At 40.4% G+C, this 18,154-nt stretch overlaps 1 protein-coding gene across 2 annotated transcripts in view; it reads right to left on the minus strand.

Moving 5' to 3' along the window:
• The window catches only part of SLC9A7 (solute carrier family 9, subfamily A (NHE7, cation proton antiporter 7), member 7), a 66,212-nt gene extending 48,691 nt beyond the window's left edge, over positions 1 to 17,521 (minus strand). For both annotated transcript variants that reach the window (XM_014544051.1, XM_005871599.2), the window contains exons 1-6: positions 17,249 to 17,521; positions 15,247 to 15,324; positions 12,511 to 12,587; positions 10,460 to 10,572; positions 1,501 to 1,606; positions 816 to 957 (exon numbers count right to left, since the gene is read on the minus strand). In XM_014544051.1, the coding sequence (XP_014399537.1) occupies positions 816 to 957; positions 1,501 to 1,606; positions 10,460 to 10,572; positions 12,511 to 12,587; positions 15,247 to 15,324; positions 17,249 to 17,506 (774 nt within the window). In that variant the 5' untranslated portion in view covers positions 17,507 to 17,521. The remainder of the gene's footprint in view (positions 1 to 815; positions 958 to 1,500; positions 1,607 to 10,459; positions 10,573 to 12,510; positions 12,588 to 15,246; positions 15,325 to 17,248) is intronic.
• Positions 17,522 to 18,154: the final 633 nt, after the last annotated feature.

The following is an 18,154-nucleotide window of genomic DNA, read 5'->3' on the forward strand; positions in this document are numbered from 1 at the left end:
TCATGGCTCTGAAAGGCTCAGTCATGGCCTGAGGTGTCTGTCAGGTTAGATCTGACAGTGGGGGGAGTGCCTAGGGATGGATTGGGAAGATGATGCTGTGAGACCTTGATTTCTGCAGGGCAGAGCTAAGCCTAGAGTTACACCGCAAACATTTCCTCATCCCCTTAGCTAGGCACTCAACTGTCATGTGTTTTTTTAATGTTTTTATTGATTTCAGAGAGAGGAAGGGAGAGGGAGAAGAGTGTCAGAAACATCAATGATGACAGAGAATCACTGATCAGCTGCCTCCTGCACACCCCCTACTGGGGATGGAGCCCACAACCCAGGCATGTGCCCTGACTGGGAACTGAACCATGACTTCCTAGTTCAGTGATGGCGAACCTTTTGAGCTCGGCGTGTCAGCATTTTGAAAAACCCTAACTTAACTCTGGTGCCGAGTCACATATAGAAATTTTTTGATATTTGCAACCATAGTAAAACAAAGACTTATATTTTTGATATTTATTTTATATATTTAAATGCCATTTAACAAAGAAAAATCAACCAAAAAAATGAGTTCACGTGTCACCTCTGACACGCGTGTCATAGGTTCGCCATCACTGTCCTAGTTCATGAGTCAATGCTCAACCACTGAGCCACGCCAGCTGGGCTCGACTGTCATGTTTTACCAAAGTGACATTTCAGGAGCCCCCAAACCCCGGTGGAACAATAGATGTAAGACTCTTTTCTGAAAGGAGGAACTGACAACTTTCTTTTTGCAAGTGTAACATCACACAATCATACCCAGGCAGGGGCAGAAAGTACAAAAAGGATATTAGAGCGGTCACAACACCAGTCACAGCTCCCATGGTAAAAGAGCCACTAAATATACCTAGAAAAATGCCAACTGACTTAAAAAAGGCAGCAGCATCAAAGGCGTGAGTATTCAGCCCTGCTGGCTGGTAGGCAACAATAGACCTGGAGTTTAAAAAGAAGAAAAAAATGTTAAAAGACTGCGCTGGCTTTACACCATGGTACCAAAAACTATCAACAAACATGGTATGTACAGTCCACCAGGCACTCCCTATGGCAGTGGTTCTCAACCTTCTGGCCCTTTAAATACAGTTCCTCATGTTGTGACCCAACCATAAAATTATTTTCATTGCTACTTCATCACTGTCATGTTGCTACTGTGATGAATCGTCATGTAAATATCTGATAGGCAGGATGGTCTTAGGCAACCCCTGTGAAACGGTCGTTCGACCGCCAAGGGGTCGCGACCCACAGGTTGAGAACCGCTGCCCTAGGGTGTCTTCATTGAACTTAATCTGCAGTCACCATGCTACGCTGGTACAACATTCTGATTGCTGACGACTGGACAAAGCAGTGTAACATTATCCATCAAGCTGAGAAACCTCATTTAGAAAAACACCCAATTCAATAATTTAACACTTTTCAGACGGGCCTCTGAGCATTCAGGAAGCCAGTCTCTCTTCCCCGGGCAGACATAGTGTTACTTACGAGGACAGCACAATGGCAACAGCATCATTTAGGACGCTTTCTCCAAACAGAAGTGCATAGAGGTCCACGTCTGCATGTAACTCATTAAATATCGCCAGTACAGTGACTAAAAAGTGAGCAAAAGCACATCAGTTAGTTTCTGTTTCTAACCTTAAGCCATCGATGACAAATTTATAGAAGCAATTCTTATGTTCAGTGGGACAGGGCAGTTTGGAGTCAACGGCGCGTTGTCTGTCTATGGCAGAAGTGAGGATGGCAATCTTCCTAATCAGGATGAGTGGTGAGATGATGCTGGATTATAATAACACTGCACTGAAACACTGCCCTTTCCACTGGAAGCCTGTCACACTTTGAAACAACCTCTATTACAGAACTTTAAAATACATAATCACAATTGCCCGGCCAGCGTGGCTCAGTGGTTGAGCGTTGACCTATGAACCAGGAGGTCAGGGATCGATTCCCGGTCAGGGCACATGCCCGGGTTACAGGCTCGATCCCCAGTAGGGGTCATGCAGGAGGCAGAAGATCTATGATTCTCTCTCATCATTGATGTTTCTCTCTCTCCCTCTCCCTTCCTCTCTGAAATCAATAAAAATATATTTTTAAAAAGTGCATAATCACAATGAATACGATTCGGCTCTACCATTGGGCAGAAACGTTATTTTATTGACCACTGTGCTCCCAGAGCCCAGCAGAGGGTTAGGGAGCAAGAGAAGGCTTTAATGACGATTTCTAAAATAAGTCTTTGTTTAGGACAGACTATACGTAATTACACTTCTCATAGTATCCATATTTCTTAAGTGTTTAAAAATCAGCTAGTCTCCAGACCAGCAGTTCTCAAACTTTTGGCTTCGGGACACCTTTACACTCTGAAAAATCATTGAGGCCCCAAAAGAGCTTTAGTTTTATAAGCTACCAATATATACTGCATTGAGTAAAGCAGAAAAAAATAAATATGTATTCATTTAAAATTACTAATAAACCTATTATGTGATTACATATTTTAATAGAAAGCAATTATATTTTCCAAACAAAAAAAATAGTGAGAAGAGAGCCATTGTTTCATATTTTTTCACACCTTTTAAAATCTTGATTAATGTAAGACAGATGGTTCTTATCTCTGTTTCTGCATTTGATCAAAAGACAGTCAATATCACACGTTAATACAGCCTCAGGAAAAACCCAATTCACTGTATACTTGTTAAAGAATGAAAGTTAAAATGACTACAAACATATTACTATGATTATTAAATCAGTGTTGACCTGAAAGGGGTTTGGACTTTCTCAACTTTGGTTCCATTGACATTTGGGACTAGAAAATTCTTTGTTGTGAGGGGCTGCCTTGTGCATTGTAGGACAGCTAGCAGCATCCCTGGTCTCTACCCACAAGACAGAGTAGCACTGTGCACTGAGCATCTGGATGCCTGATTGTAGTAGGAGCCTGGGCACCAGCTCAGGACTGTTAGCCAAGATAAACAGCTATTTGTTTAAGCTGGTATTGCCAGGTTTTTCTGTTATTTGCAGCCAAAAGCATCACAAACTGATACAATTAGAAAAATAAACCAAACAAATGTGTAGCTTAGTGAATTATAAGCCAAAGCACTCATATAACCATCATCCAGTTCAAGAAATGGAACTTCGCCAGCTCCACAGAACTCCCCCGTATGCTTCATCCCAATCTCAAACTCTTCCTTCACTCAAAAGTAACAACCATTAACCTGATTTTATAGTAATCGCTTCCTTTCATTTCCTTATAGTTTGGCCACCCAATGTGTATTCCCTGACACTATCGTTTGGTTTTGCCCACTTTAACATTTATTTTTTAAAATATGTACTTTTTAACATCTCTTTCACTTCACGGGTCCCCCCTCCATTGCTTTTGTCTGACTCCCTTTTCATGATGTCCTATTGTTTAGTCCTCTCACTTTTAAATTTTCTAATAATGATATACACAGTTCTTTCATAACTTCTATCATTTTTTAAAATTTCCTTTAGGTTCTGTTGAAATATTAATAACGTTTTGTCTGCCTTGGGACCCTAGTTTTCTGGTATGACTCCACTTTCTGTAACTTGATTATTCAGAATGATTACCTTCATTTTTCTGATTATAATATGTTTGCAAGAAGTTCAACCTCAATCCATTTCTGCTCCTCATATTAAGTCAGAGGTAGGAGGCCCAGAGTAGATTTCCTTGTTTCATGGCTCTCGGGCTCCCTCTTCTGGTTTTACATTGAAGTATTAAAAACATGGCCTTTGGGTGTAGCCACATCCCCAGCACTCAGATCTACTTAATCTGCTCTCCTCCTCCACTTTCTTAGCTTTCTTTCTCCTTCAAAGCCCCATCAATCGAGGTCCATGGTCCTAGCAGTTCATGTATAGGGAGTGGCTTCCAGATAGATCTTCCCTGGGTATTTTCTGAGAGCCCTGGAGGCTCAGGTCTCTCCAGAAGTCTCACACCTCCTCTAGTCTCCTTGCCTGCCCACACCCACCAACTGAAGCCCATAAAGTCCCTCCCAGTTTTACTGTTGTTATCTAACATGCCTATGAAGTTGTTTACTCCCAGTGGGGACCTCTCATTTTGAGTGTGAATACTTGTGGGAAATTTCTGGGTTCCCTGACAGTTAAAATGACCAGCAGCCCCCTCTTTTCCCCTCTGCTTCCTCAGCACATCTGCTGCTTCTAGCTCTAAGTCTCACTTCTGCTGCTGGTTTTACCCCACCAATGGGTAGTTGTGAATTCATGAGGCTACTCTGTCAGGTAGCTGTGTAATGTGGGTGAGACACATCCAGTCTGTTAAAGGCTTGACTAGAACAAAAAGACAGTAATGGAGAACTCAATCATCTCTCTGCCTAGCTGTCTTTCAGCTGGGATGTCAGTCTCCTCCTACCTTTGGACTTGGACTGGAACTATAGCATTGGCTTTCCTGGTTCTTAGGATTTAGGACTGCTGATCTTGGGACTTCTCAGCCTCCATAATTGCATGAGTCAATTCCTTATAATTTCTCAATTTCAATCTCTTTCTCTCTCTCTCTCTCTTACACACACATACACACACACACACACACACACATACACACACACACACACACACACACACCACATACATCTCCTATTTGCTCTGTTTGCCTGAAGAACCCCAACTAATACAAAACTCTACTAGCTTATCATTACCGTTGACCCTTAAACAATGTGGGGTTGGGGTGCTGACCCCCTTGCACAGTCGAAAATCCATATAATTTTTGTCTCCCTCAAAACTTAGTTGTCCCTCAGTATCCACAGGGAATTGGTTCCAAATCCCCTGTGAATATCCAAATCCGAAGATGCTCAAATCCCCTATATGATGGAGTAGATCAGTGCCTTCCACATCTGCAGACTCCCAACTGTGGACTGAAAATAGTACAAGTATTTATTGAAAAAACCACGCATGTAAGTGGACCCATGCAGTTCAAACCTGTGTTGTTCAAGGGCCAACTGTATATGACAAAAGAATTGTCTTGTTTTTAACCCAATGTCGAAGAAAAGTTAACAACGATAATAACAATTATTAAGGATTTACCATGAAGCAGGCACTATGCTAAACATTTTACAATCTCACTTAGTCCTCATAAAAGCCTGTGGGTAGCACTATCATTTCTCCCAACTTAGAGAAAATAAATCAGGCCTTGTATAATGGGCCACCTTCTACTGCAATATCAAAATTCCTAAGCTTGGCCAGTGTGGCTCAGTGGTTGAGCATTGATCCATGAACCAGGAAGGTCATGGTTCAATTCCTGGTCAGGACACATGCCTGGGTTGTGGGCTCAATCCCCAGTAAGGATCATGCAGGAGGCAGCCAATCAATGATTCTCTCTCATCATGGATGTTTCTCTCTCTCCCCTCCCTTCCTCTCCGCAATCAATTAAAAACACATATTTTTTAAAATTTCCTAAAACCTCAGCAGTTGAACCCAAGAATAGTTTTATCCATTACTCATACAACATGTCCACTGAGTGCTGGCACCGGAGGCCTCTGTTCACATCAGTCACTCAGGGACTCAAGACTGATGGAGGCTAATCTCCACAAACAGAACACAGGGCTGACAGCCCAGGAGATCTGGGTCCCAGGACTTTATGAGTCAGGGTCCTGGCAGGAAACAGATGGCACACCCTCAAATTGAGCAATTTGAGGAGTGTTTAATAAGGGATTATTTATAGAAGTGTGGGGAAAGTACAGGAAAGCCACAAGGGAGAGGGCAGCACTTGAGGCTAAAACAGGGAGCTTTATACCACCCCTAGGCCGGAAGGGGCCAGAGAAGGAATGATTGTCAGACCAGGAACTCTACAGAGATGGTCACCTGACAGGAGCTATGACCTTTGATCAAGGGACGCAGCCAGACCTCAGGGACCCTGAATTTCCACCTTCCTTCCATCTTCACACTAGTGATCCCCTGTGGATGAATCCAACGGGAAACCAGAGGGCAAAGGAACTCTGAACTCTTCCATACAAGTCAGCCGCTTGGCATGGAGAAGAAAGTAGAGAAGGGTGGCGAGTAACTCTAGAGGGGCACACAGAGGCATCCAACACAGCCACCCACTAGCTATGAGAACTCAGCACACAGCAAAGTCTAAAGATTTTAGCCAAGTGAGGGTTTGAGCTACATGATTTTCAAAAGCTCTTCTGACTTTACTATTTTCCTGAAATACTACAGTTACCAGTAGTTAAAAAAGTATAGTTAACTCATATATCCATGACAATGAAGGCTAGCTTGCATAATTAAAACAATTAACATTTATATAGCACTGATCTGAATCTGACTGCTCTGAATTTTTATTTCTCATTCCTCCCGCCAATCACCTTATAAAACAGGACAGAGCCAGGCCGATGTGGGTCAGCGGTTGTGTGTAGACACATGAACCAAGAGGTCACAAGATCCATTCTCTGTCAGGACACATGCCTGGGTTGCGGGCTCGATCCCCAGTAGGTAGCATGCAGGAGGCAGCCGATCAATGATTCTCTCTCATCATGGATGTTTCTCTCTCTCTATCCCTCTCCCTTCCTCTCTCTCTAAAATCAATAAAAACATATTTTTTAAAAGAAAAAAACAGAACAGGAACTCTGCCCATTCCCCCCACCCCTGGGCAAGGCTGAGCCCAACCAAGATTAGGAATATGAGTGCTAACACCAGGAAGATGACTGGGGGGAGGGGATGGAAGACTGGGTAAGTGACTTCTAAAATGGGGAGTAAACAGACTCTTCCACCCCCAGCAGGACCTTTGGAATCAGAGAACAGGGTCACATCAGCTGTTTCCAACTGGATAAGAACAGAGAAATTACAATGAACTGACTGATGACTGCTGGTACAGCTATCTAAAAAGCACGGGGGGGGGGGAGGGAGATAATAAAATAGCAGATAGGGGAAGAAGGAAATATCAAGAGCCTTAATTTGTTCATTCAACTAACTTTCCCTGAACACTTCATCTGTGTACTAAAGAGCACTTAGCACTTGCGAACATTCAGTACAAAGAGGTAAGAATTGTGTACAAAGTAGACGACTTAGGAGCTATGGGAGCAAGTAACTGAAAGAATTAGAGAAGAAGAACTAGGCAGGTGGCAGATTTGAACTGAGTCAAAAAAGGATAAAAGAAATACTGACCAGCCCTGGCTGGTTTGGCTCAGCAGATAGAGTGTCAGCCTGTGGACTGAAGGGTCCCAGGTTCAATTCTGGTCAAGGGCACATGCCCAGGTTGCGGGCTTGATCCCCAATAGGGGGTGAGCAGGAGGCAGCCAATCAATGATTCTCATCATTAATGATGTTTCTATCTCTCCCTCTTCCTTCCTCTCTGAAATCAATAAAAAATGTATTTTTTTTAAAAAAAGAAATACTGACCAGCCTGAGGGATGCCACTAGAGAATTACACTTTGACACCAATCATAGATTTTAAAACCTGTGAGTAGGCTTGATTGACTCGAGGGGTATAAAAATGACAAAATTAAAATGAGAGGAGTCACTTCATAATGGTTCATAAGAAGGAATAGCATTCATTTTCTTTGGTAGCTGCCTAAGAATACACTATGGATTGGAAATTTCATTTTCTTTCCTGAACTGTGGATCCATCTAAAGTAATAGTCCACAAAGATGGCACATGGCACCCATGACATATAACCACAGAATGGAGAGGGCTCCTGGTCACAGAGCAGCTTCCACCATTCCACCCATGTGGTATCCTCTTCAATAGGAAGACCAAAGACTGGTGTCTCAAGCCAAGTAGAGTAATCAGAGACAAAGACTTTTATTCTTTCATATCAGTCAATACCACTACATATATCCCAATGCCAGAAGTTTTGTTTGATGTACCAGACACAAGAAGTCAATTTGGTCTTATGGTCCCCTCTAACTCTATACTTTAGTTTTTACTTGATGGTCCGAGTTTTCAAACTGACTTTTGGGAAGCTGGTGAAACACCTTTAATTTTAAAAAACATTCTACATTTCAGAAAGATTTCCATTAAAAAGCAGTTAATGTCCTCATGTTTATTAAGATTTCACTTTCCATTTCCTAGAACTTTCAATTTATATTAAACCCTTACTATGCCAATCTTCATAGGCAAAAAAAAAAGGGTGTACCATGGAAATGTCTGCTATTATTTTCCACCACAGGATGGACACAGTAAAGTGGCACAAACAATTACAAAGATAATCTGGAAAAATAAGCCTTTTTATCCAATTAAATGAAGCAACACTAATAGCTCAGAAAACATAATTTCAGTAATCTTTATGTTACACTAACCTCCCTTTGCTTGTTGGTGATACTAATATATTTTCAGAGAAACAAAGACCTTTCCTAGACTTATGACGAATCTATTTCATTTTTAAAAATATTTTTATTGATTTCAGAGAGGAAGGGAGAGGGAGAGAGAGATAGAAAACATCAACGATGAGAGAGAATCATAGATCAGCTGCCTCCTGCACGCCCCACAGTGGGGGGGATCAAGCCAACCTGGGCATGTTCCCTGACTGAGAACAAACCATGACCTCCTGGTTTATAGGTTGACGCTCAACCACTGAGCCATATCAACTAAGCAGGAATCTATTTCTTAATAGACACGTTTGGAGATAGTCACAGACATTACAGTATTAAAATAATAAAGCCACTTTCAGAGTGCTCTTTAGAAATGTGCTGGGGTTAAGAGATGACCTGTTATTTATTTTTTAAAAAGCACACGAGGAAAACAGAGAAATCTCTGCCTGATTCAGATGTGGCTAGAGACCAATATAATTAGCAGGTGCTATGCTCATGCTTTACATGTGTTATGTCATTTAATCTTCACAATAGCAGTAAAAAATAGGTACCATTATTCCTACTTCATAAATGAGGAAACTGACATGGAACTGATAGGCCACCAGCTCAGTGACTGACAGGGCTTCATTGAAAACCTCTGCCTACAACTCCACATCCCACATTCTTTACACAAACAAGGGTGCTTCAACCAACCAACTCTTCAATACAGATACTTACTGGTAGAGTGTTGGGAATAAAATATGGTGATAAGAGGGTCAATGGTTTGGGGAACATTGAGATTTTTCAGAACCACATAACTGTCTAGAGCTGTGCTATCCACGTGTGGCTACTTAAATTTAAATTACAAAATAAAATTTAAAATTCAGTTCTTCAGTTGCACTATCACATTTCAAAAAAGCCACATGTGACTACTGGCTACCACAATGGACTGGGAAGGTTACAGAACATTTCTACCGTCACACAAAGGTCCATGGATAGCACTGATCTAGAGAACCCCCAAGAGGCATGGTGAAGTAGGAGGGGAATTTTCTGTCCAGAATGTTAGAGGACATCATAGACCTTTCCATCCCCACTATTAGGACAGGATCAGCTTTTTCTCCGTAAATTCTTTCCCTAAAGTGTACCCTCAATAGTTGACATTAAAGGAAGGAATAGCTGTAACTATTTTATGCAAACTGATTTAATTATGGGTTCTGACTTGGAGAAGAGAGGTTGTCTTGTTTTATTTTGCTTGTTTGTTTTTGAGCTGCAGGGGAGGAAAGACATATAATAAGAACTGGTGTAACTCTTAAGAATTGGTTTAACTGATTCTAGACTTGAAAAATACAAGGTAAGAAATTTATGTATAAGAACTACATCACAATGTGAAGTCATGCAGGAACATTGCACGAAAGGAGTTTACAAATTAAATTACATTCACTACAGGTATCGTATACATTTCACGAAGAATAACTGTTATTTAAACCAAATGATACGTTTCCTGAAAGGCAAAAGCACAGCACTGAAAAAGAAGGTAGTCTATGTATAAAAATTATGAACAAACTGGACATTCTCAAATGAAAGACAAAAAGGTAATACAGGTGAAAGCAACCCAAGTGTCCATTGGCAGATGGACCGCTAAACAAAATCCATATAATGGAATATTATTTGGGCTTTAAAAGGAAGGAAATTCTGGTACATGCTATAACATGGATGAACCTCGAAGATGTTATGTGAAGTGAAATAAGCCAGTCACAAAAAGACAAATACTGTATGATTCCACGTATATGAGGTACTTAGAGTAGTGCAACTCACAGAAACAGAAAGTGGAATGGTGGTTTGCCAGGGACTGGGGGAGGAGGAAATGGGAAGTTGTTTAATGGGAAGTTTTAAGTTTCAGTTTTACAAGATGAGAAAGTTCTGGAGGTTGGTTAGACAACAATGTGAATACATTTAACACTACTGAATTGTACACTTAAAAAATAGTTAAAATGGTATATTTTGTTCTGTGTTTTATCGCAATTAATTGGAATAAGAACAATAGGGAAAAGTCATCTCTGTTAGACCACTTAGTGGTCTCTTTCTCCACCATTCCACGTTAATACTACAGTCTCCCTACTGCAACAAAAGTTCATGATTACTCTGAGCTTTTTAAGATTTAAATAATGAAATGTCATAATGAAAATGCCAAGTATGCAAATACCTGGGTCAGTGGCAGAGATAATTGCTCCAAAAAAGAGACAATCTGTGTAGTAAAATTTATCCGAAAGCTGTCCCACCATCTTCATGAGCTTCACTACACCATACATGAGATTTCTGTAAGGAGGGAAGACAAACTATGTCAGAGAGAAAATTAAAGAGAACTCTCTTAAATGAGAAACCGAGCAAATATGCAAGCAGAGTAGTACTAGAATATTGTACTTCAAGAGTCATGAAAACATCAGGCAGCTGCTGTGGTTGGACACTTACCAGGAACATGTGCAATACGACTTTGGCACCAAGTAATTATTTGCAGTTAATGTCATCTTGCTGAAACATTTGAACATACCATTTGTTAAAGTTGTGCTTATTTACAATTATAAAGTATGCTCCTCAATTAGCAACAAAGGCATCTTAAGCAATTGAGTAATAGAGAAGAAAGAAAGAGAAAGAACCCTGCATAATATGTAATAAATTGCCATAAAACTCACAGGATTCTAAGATAGTATGTTTAAAGTCATGGAAATGAGTAGACTGGATGAAGCTGGAGAGGAAAAAAATGGGTTAGCTACAAAGATTCAAGTGATCAATCTTTTCCGCCAAGAATTATTTCAAAGACGGGAAAAGAGGCACAACTCTCTAAATATCCAATTAAAATATCAGTGTACCCATTGGCATATCTGGCATTCCATTCGTTGCATGGGTTTGGCAGGCCAGCAGGAGCCCTCCTTATGCTACAGAATGTGCGACCCAAAAGGGACCACCAAGTTCAGTATTACATTTCCAACAGGACAGCTTACAAATTAGGATGAGTGAGGAGTGTTAAAAGGCCTAGTTCTCTCTCTCTCTCTCTCTCTCTCTCTCTCTCTCTCTCTCTCTCTCTCTCCCCTTCCCCTCTCTCTAAAATCAATAAGCATGTGACAGGAATAAAAATAACCACAGAATAGGCTCATTGTACCATAAAGCCAATCCTCTGATAATAAAATTCTTGATAGTCGGAACCATGCCCTTGCTTGTCTTTGTATCCTGGGTGCCTAGAACAAGTAGACTGACTAAGCTAGGAGCTCAAGGACTATTTGCAGAATTTAATCCTTTTGAGAATAAGTAAGTATAACTTAGTGTTTGCTTACTGTGTGCCAGGACTGTTCCAGAAACTTGAACAGTTCTATTTCAACTTACAGTAACTCTGTGATACAGACTGGATTTGCCCTTTGTTGCTTACCAAAGGCTTCTTTCATCAACCCTTTCAATATTTCCTGAAACCACACCTTTCTCTTTATTTCCTTCTACCGCAAGCTTAGACATGGTCGCTAGACGTCTCTGCAGCTTTTCCTCCCTCTTGCCTCCCATCATCACCAATGTTTGCTTTCTGAGCACTTCCTTATTTTTGTGGCATTATAAGATTCTCCATCCTTCTCTTGTATATTTGCTGCCCCAGCCCTAGAATCAGCCATTTCTGCAAAGGGCCCTGATTCTTTTTATTGAAGAACGATATTAGAAACCAAGATCTGGAGACTGGGTATAATCTTATTTCATTTTAATGAATCTTAATTTTAATAGCCGCATTTGGCTAATAGCTACCACACTGGAAATGTGGCTTTAGACCTTATATGCCATTATCATAAATGTCAAAATACTGGACTCTGGTGATTGTCAGCGGCTGGGTGGTGGGGGAATGGGGAGATGTTGCTCAAGGGTACAAACTTCCAGTAATAAGGTGAACAAGTTTGGGGATCTAATGTACAGCATGGTGATTATAGATCATAACACTGTAACATATACTTGAATGTTGATAAGAGAGTAGGTCTCAAATGTTCTCACCACAAAAAAGGTAACTGTGACAGGATGGAGGTGTTAGCTAATGCTTTGCTGGTAATCATTCTGCAATTTATAAATATATAAAATCAACACCTTGTACATCTTAAACTTACGCAATGTTATGTGTCAATTATATCTCAATGAAGCTGGGGGGAAAGACTGGACTCTGTGGACCCACATAGAACTCAACTCTTTGGAAAATGTGTTAATTAGGTTACATGGCAAAGAGTCCCTTACCCGATAATGAAGCAGGAAACAGCAGTCCCCAAAAAGGCATAGGCCAGAATAGACCCAAGATTTCTGAAAAAGTGTCTCTGAATAAAACAGAAAAGCAGGAATCACATTGTGATTTTTTGACAGTAAGCATTAGAAACACATTCAAAGTCTCTAAAAAGTGAAACTTTACTTACTGCTTCCGTTATATCAAGTCATAATAAACATTACTCCTGAATTTGCCCTTGAACATCATGGTTTTAAAATATCCTTTGTCTTACCAATCACTGATCAAGCAAGCAAAGTCTTAATAAATTTCAGACACAACCACTGCAACCAGTTATATTAAATTACATTAAGTGTGTGTGTCTGTGCACGCGCATGTGCACGCACACATGCATGTGTATAAGCAGACCGATTGTTTTAATAAATTTAACCCAAACCATTTTACTCTAGTGATTCAGTTAGTCACTTCCAGTTCTGGTAGAACCTTAGAAGATCATTACAGATATAAGTTTGAAACTAATAAAGCATGAAAGTGCCACCTAAGGAGCTTTCTGCTTGATTCAGTATCAGAAAACAGAATGTCCTAAGAATCAGCTCATGGCATTTGTGGTGTCTCCTGATATTTATCTGGATTAATATTTAGAGCCTGGGAAAGATAGATGTGAAGAAATGAGAAACAACTAATTCCAGTTAAGATGGGCAAGTTTTTGCTCTAGCCAGTTTTCTCAGTGGTTAGAGAGTCAGCCCACGGACTGAAGGGTCACAACCTCGATTTTGGTCAAGAGCATGTACCTCAGTTACAGGTTCCACCCCAGGCCCCGGTTAGGGCATATGCAGGAGGCAACCGATGGATGTGTCTCTCTCATATCAATGTTTCTCTCTCTGTCTCTCTCCCTCCCTTCAAAAAATATCCTCGGGTGAGGATTTTTTTTAAAAGGATGGGCAAGTTGATAGATATGTTCATATACTTACATGGGTATACGATATAGCAATTATTCAGAAAGGGGTGGCAAAACTGTAATTCTCTTAATGCCTCTACATTTATTGGCTTCCTTAAAACACACGTGTGCGCGCGTGCGCACACACACACACATTTACTTCTCATTAAGCCTGTGGAATATTCTGATGGGGAAAATCCATGTTCTTGCGATCCTGAGCCATGGCTCTTACTCTTCAAGGCATAAATTATTTTCATTGGACAATCAGAGCTATTTAACAAAAACAGATGAACAAAATCCCTCCAAATACCCTAATTAAACAGGGGCCAGGAACACTTTATCTTAAAATTTAAAGAGGCAAGAGAGTCCTGGCATGACAGCCGAGCAACATCAGAGACAAACAAGACACAAGAACTCAGCCTGGATCGAGAATCCACCATGAAGTATGGCCACACAAAAGGCTGCGGGCATCCTCTGGCCTGTGTTCCAGACAGAGGATCTGAGGACTTGGCTTTGGTCTTCCCCAATGCTTGCCTCTCTTTGAGGCAGAAGAAGGTGTCAAGGAATGCCTACTGTCCTTAAACCACTGCTCAGAAGAGAAGCCTTCAAAGACTTGACATACCACAGTGACCAAATGAGGGTGCTGCCTGTATATATTATAGGCACATGATGTTTGCCTCTTAAACTAGTCATTTTATTGCATGGGTCGATTCATGTAAGCACCACTGCCATCAAAACACAGAACTGTTTTATCATCAGAAAAATCTCCCTCATGCTCTCCCTTCATAGTCACACACATCCCCTCTCACTCCCACATCCCTAATCCCTGGAAACCACTAATCTGTTCTCCATCCCTATAATTTTGTTATTTCTAGAATGCTACAAAATGATATCATACAGTATGTGACCTTTCGTGATTGGATTTTTTTTCACTCAGCATAATGCCTTTGAGATCCATACAGAGTGCTGTATATATCAATAGTTTGCTGCATTTTATTGGTAAGTAGTATCCCATGGTATGGATGTTCATTAACCATCACTTACTGTAGGACATTTTAGTTGTTTCCAGTTTGAGGCTATTACAAATAAAGTTGCTATGAATAATCACATACAGGTTTTTGTGTGAATATAAGTTTTCATTTCTCTGGGATAAATCCTCAGGAATAAAATTGCTGGGTCCTATGGGAATTTCAACTTTAGTTTTATAAGAAACTGAGGAACTCTTTTTCAGAATGGCTCTGCCATTTCCATTCCCACTGGCAATGTATGACAGTTCCAGATTTTAAAACAAAAATGAATCACTGATGATGAGTCAACTATAGTCCCTGAGTGGGTACGGAACACAGTAATAAGCAATCTGGGAGAAGTAAAAAACTAGAAAATTATGCAGGTAAATTAACACAGAGATCCCCATACTTTAAGAAATACTGGCAAAAAATCATACTCCTTACATAATTTAAAGCCTTTCTACCTATCAAGAGAAACTAAAACTTTAAACCAAGCAATAACATTATTAAAAGGTCAACCAGCAAGAAATCTGTCGTGGGAATTCTTTCCATAGTTTCCATGAAGTAATTGGTACAGGTACACCAGACCCACTTTGTGGCATTACCTTATATACCACACACACGTGTACTATTATGAGCAATAGTTTGGAATGTGTTTACAGTATGATATATTTCATTTTTCAACTATACAAAGCTTTTGTTTTTATGATCATTTGCCCCAAGAATGTCATTATGTTGTTATCTGTGGATAATTTATGACTATTTTTAAGCTTGAAAAAAAAAAAGAAATACTGGCAAAAATCTCTTACCTTCTTCAAACTGTATCCAGCATGGAAAATAATTGGAGGCAGCAGAATGTTGAAAAAGACCTCTGGGTCAAACGTTACCTAAAAGTTTAAAAGGAAAAAAGCTCATTTTTACTTTAATACCAATTGGTGCTATGATGTTTGCTTAATATTTTAAGCCACTGGCTAAAGTGTGAATATTTAAAGCACGTGACATAAATGTGAAAAGCATGAGCTCATCACAGAAGAGAAGCCACAGCTCCCCTGTGGGCTGACGTGTTCTTGTCCACATAGCACTTGTGAGTTCTACTCTTGCTCTGCTGTTTAATACATATTACTATACGATAGTACAGTGCAATTTTGAGACCTCATACAAAGCTTTTGGTCAATGTTTTTAAACAAGAAAGAAAACATCTTGATTTTTAGCAAACCTTTATGAAGGCTCAACTGCAATAAAAGATGCAGTCATCATTCTTATTAATTTTCTGGATCCTCTCACAGAATCATTTATAGACATAATGCTACCAAATTTAAGTCTCTTTTGAGTGGCCAGCCTTCTGGGACACATGATGTGGCCTAGATCAAAGTCTCCAGCGATGCTAATGGTTTCCTAAACATCAACATAAATTCAGCAGTTCTAAGGGGACTAACATTACCTGTAGGTTTGATACAGGTAAATCATTGTGAAATTATTAGACATCAAAGTCTTATCACATCCAGAAAACATAACCATTCTATTAACCTCCTAACTCTTTAAAAAATGTGTTCTTTTTACTGGTAGTAGATTATTTGGCTCTTATTTCAATTAATTATTAAATCTTCATTATAATTATTAAAACCAAAGTTAGCATTTCTCTTTAGAAACGGGAAATGTTAACCAGTCTAATTACAAAGAGAATGGTTCTCTCAAAATTATGTTTTATTCTATCTTCTTGCTAAAGGTAAGAGTAGTCTGAAAAGCGGGGACTGTCCTAGCGAGAAGGGGATTTGGACAATACCTATGCAGTATGAGGATACTGGGGCCAAAGAGAGTGGCGCTTGCTGGAAGTCACCACACCCAGTAATGCATGAAGCAGCACAAGAGTTTCTTGACTCCCACACCATCCCATGCAGGCTTATGAAGGGTTGAAAGAAAAGAGCGCATTAGAACTGCCATTTGAGACAAGGAGAAGATGGGCATATTGAATGCTCCAGGTTGAGAATAATTTTCTTTAAGGATTAGGGTAGATCTTGAGATCAATAACAATTTAATTTTTGGAGCACAGGCTATACTCTGTGTTTGACTGCAAGCCTTCACACACATTAGCCTTATTCCATATTACAAGGAGCTCCCATGAGTTGTATCCCCTAGACTTTATCCAGAAGCCTTCCTGCTGATAAGCCCAGGTCTATAAGGTACTAGAATATATGAGGATAAATACACATCTTTTGCTTACGCTGAAAATCACCCAAGTAAGGAGATACAGAATCCTTTTTCCTGTGGAGTATTTTAGCTAGCCCCAACATCAAATGAAAACCAATGTTTGGATTCAAATTCTAAGAAATATCCTTCCTCTGAAGAATAAGCCGTTGGCATCAATCACCAATGAGAGGGAATTCTCAATCAATATTTATAGAATATGGCCAAAGAATCATGAAGAACTAAGAATTATACTTCTGAATTCTGAATAAACAAGCTGAAAGTGAAACCAATCTTAAGAAAGAAACAACCTCATCCCTAAACCATAATAAAAGACATAGTAAAGAAAAGATGGGGATTGGAGAGACCAGCTGAATGGGGATGTACAAACCCACCGCACCATCAGTGTCCCAAGTCAGCCACTGAACCTCGCAAAGCTGTAAGGCTCAAGTTCAAATATGGTTCTTTCTTCTCTTCATTATAACCCCAAAGCTTCCCAGGAAAACGGAGAGGCAGGAATGCCACCTATGCTCCAGGAGTTTAAAAGGGTTTCTCTCCATAAGATCAAGACAAAACTGGAAGTCAAACACCACGTCAGACAACAACCACTGAGTGTCCCCATCTCACCTTCCTCAGCATGTCATTCTGCTCTACGCTGTTGAGCTTGCCGGGGCTGATTTCTCCTTTCAGGGTGTATTCAAAGAACTTCCCACTGACATTGACTAATAATGTGCTGAAGGCCCTGTCTTCCTGAGTGCAGCTGAGGGACTTGTCATGGCCACTGGTGGCAGGGGTGCCGTACCTCAGGATCACCCCGACGATGAGCCCTGAAACAGAGTGGGGAAAAAAACACACATGAGGCCTGTGAAAGGACAGAGAATGCATGGAAATAATGGCATGGGTGATTTACAACAACTAAGCAACTCAGAAGTCATCTTAAAGCTCAGGTACAGGGTATGTATTTTAGGAGCAACTGCACAATCCTTTAAAAGGGTTAGCCATCCCTCAGCCACCAGGAGGACAAGGTAGGACAGTATCTTTCACGGTTATTATGGCAATGAGTACTTTTTAACAACTGATCGCATGTCATTTCTCAGGCTTTTAGTGAAGGAAGATGGGATGATAAGAAGCAATTATTTTTCTGCCAAGGGTAGAACCTCTGAGCTCTTTGATTTGCACCAGCAACAGCCCTCAGGCCAGTCCGGCTGCCATCTGCCCACAGGACCGGGCTGCACTGCAGGAATTTCTAGTTGTAACAAATGCAATATGCTTTGCCACATACCAGAGGAAGAAGATAAAAAGAAATGTTTTGTTTAGGTCATTTCAAGGACTAGGTATCACGGAAAAAGTAATTACATCCCTTGGGAAGCTAAACACCACAGTGCACATTTTTGCAGTTATGATCCAGGGACTGTGCAGTCAACTTCCAGGGCCTGTGGCTATGATACGGATAACATAATGACCTGCAAGTCTTTAAATCTCATTTCTCCTTAGTAAGGTTTTTCCATTAGGAATCCCCCCCCCCCCCCCCCC

The sequence above is a fragment of the Myotis brandtii genome, unplaced genomic scaffold (genome assembly GCF_000412655.1).
Source record: "Myotis brandtii unplaced genomic scaffold, ASM41265v1 scaffold349, whole genome shotgun sequence".
Lineage (NCBI taxonomy): Eukaryota > Metazoa > Chordata > Mammalia > Chiroptera > Vespertilionidae > Myotis > Myotis brandtii.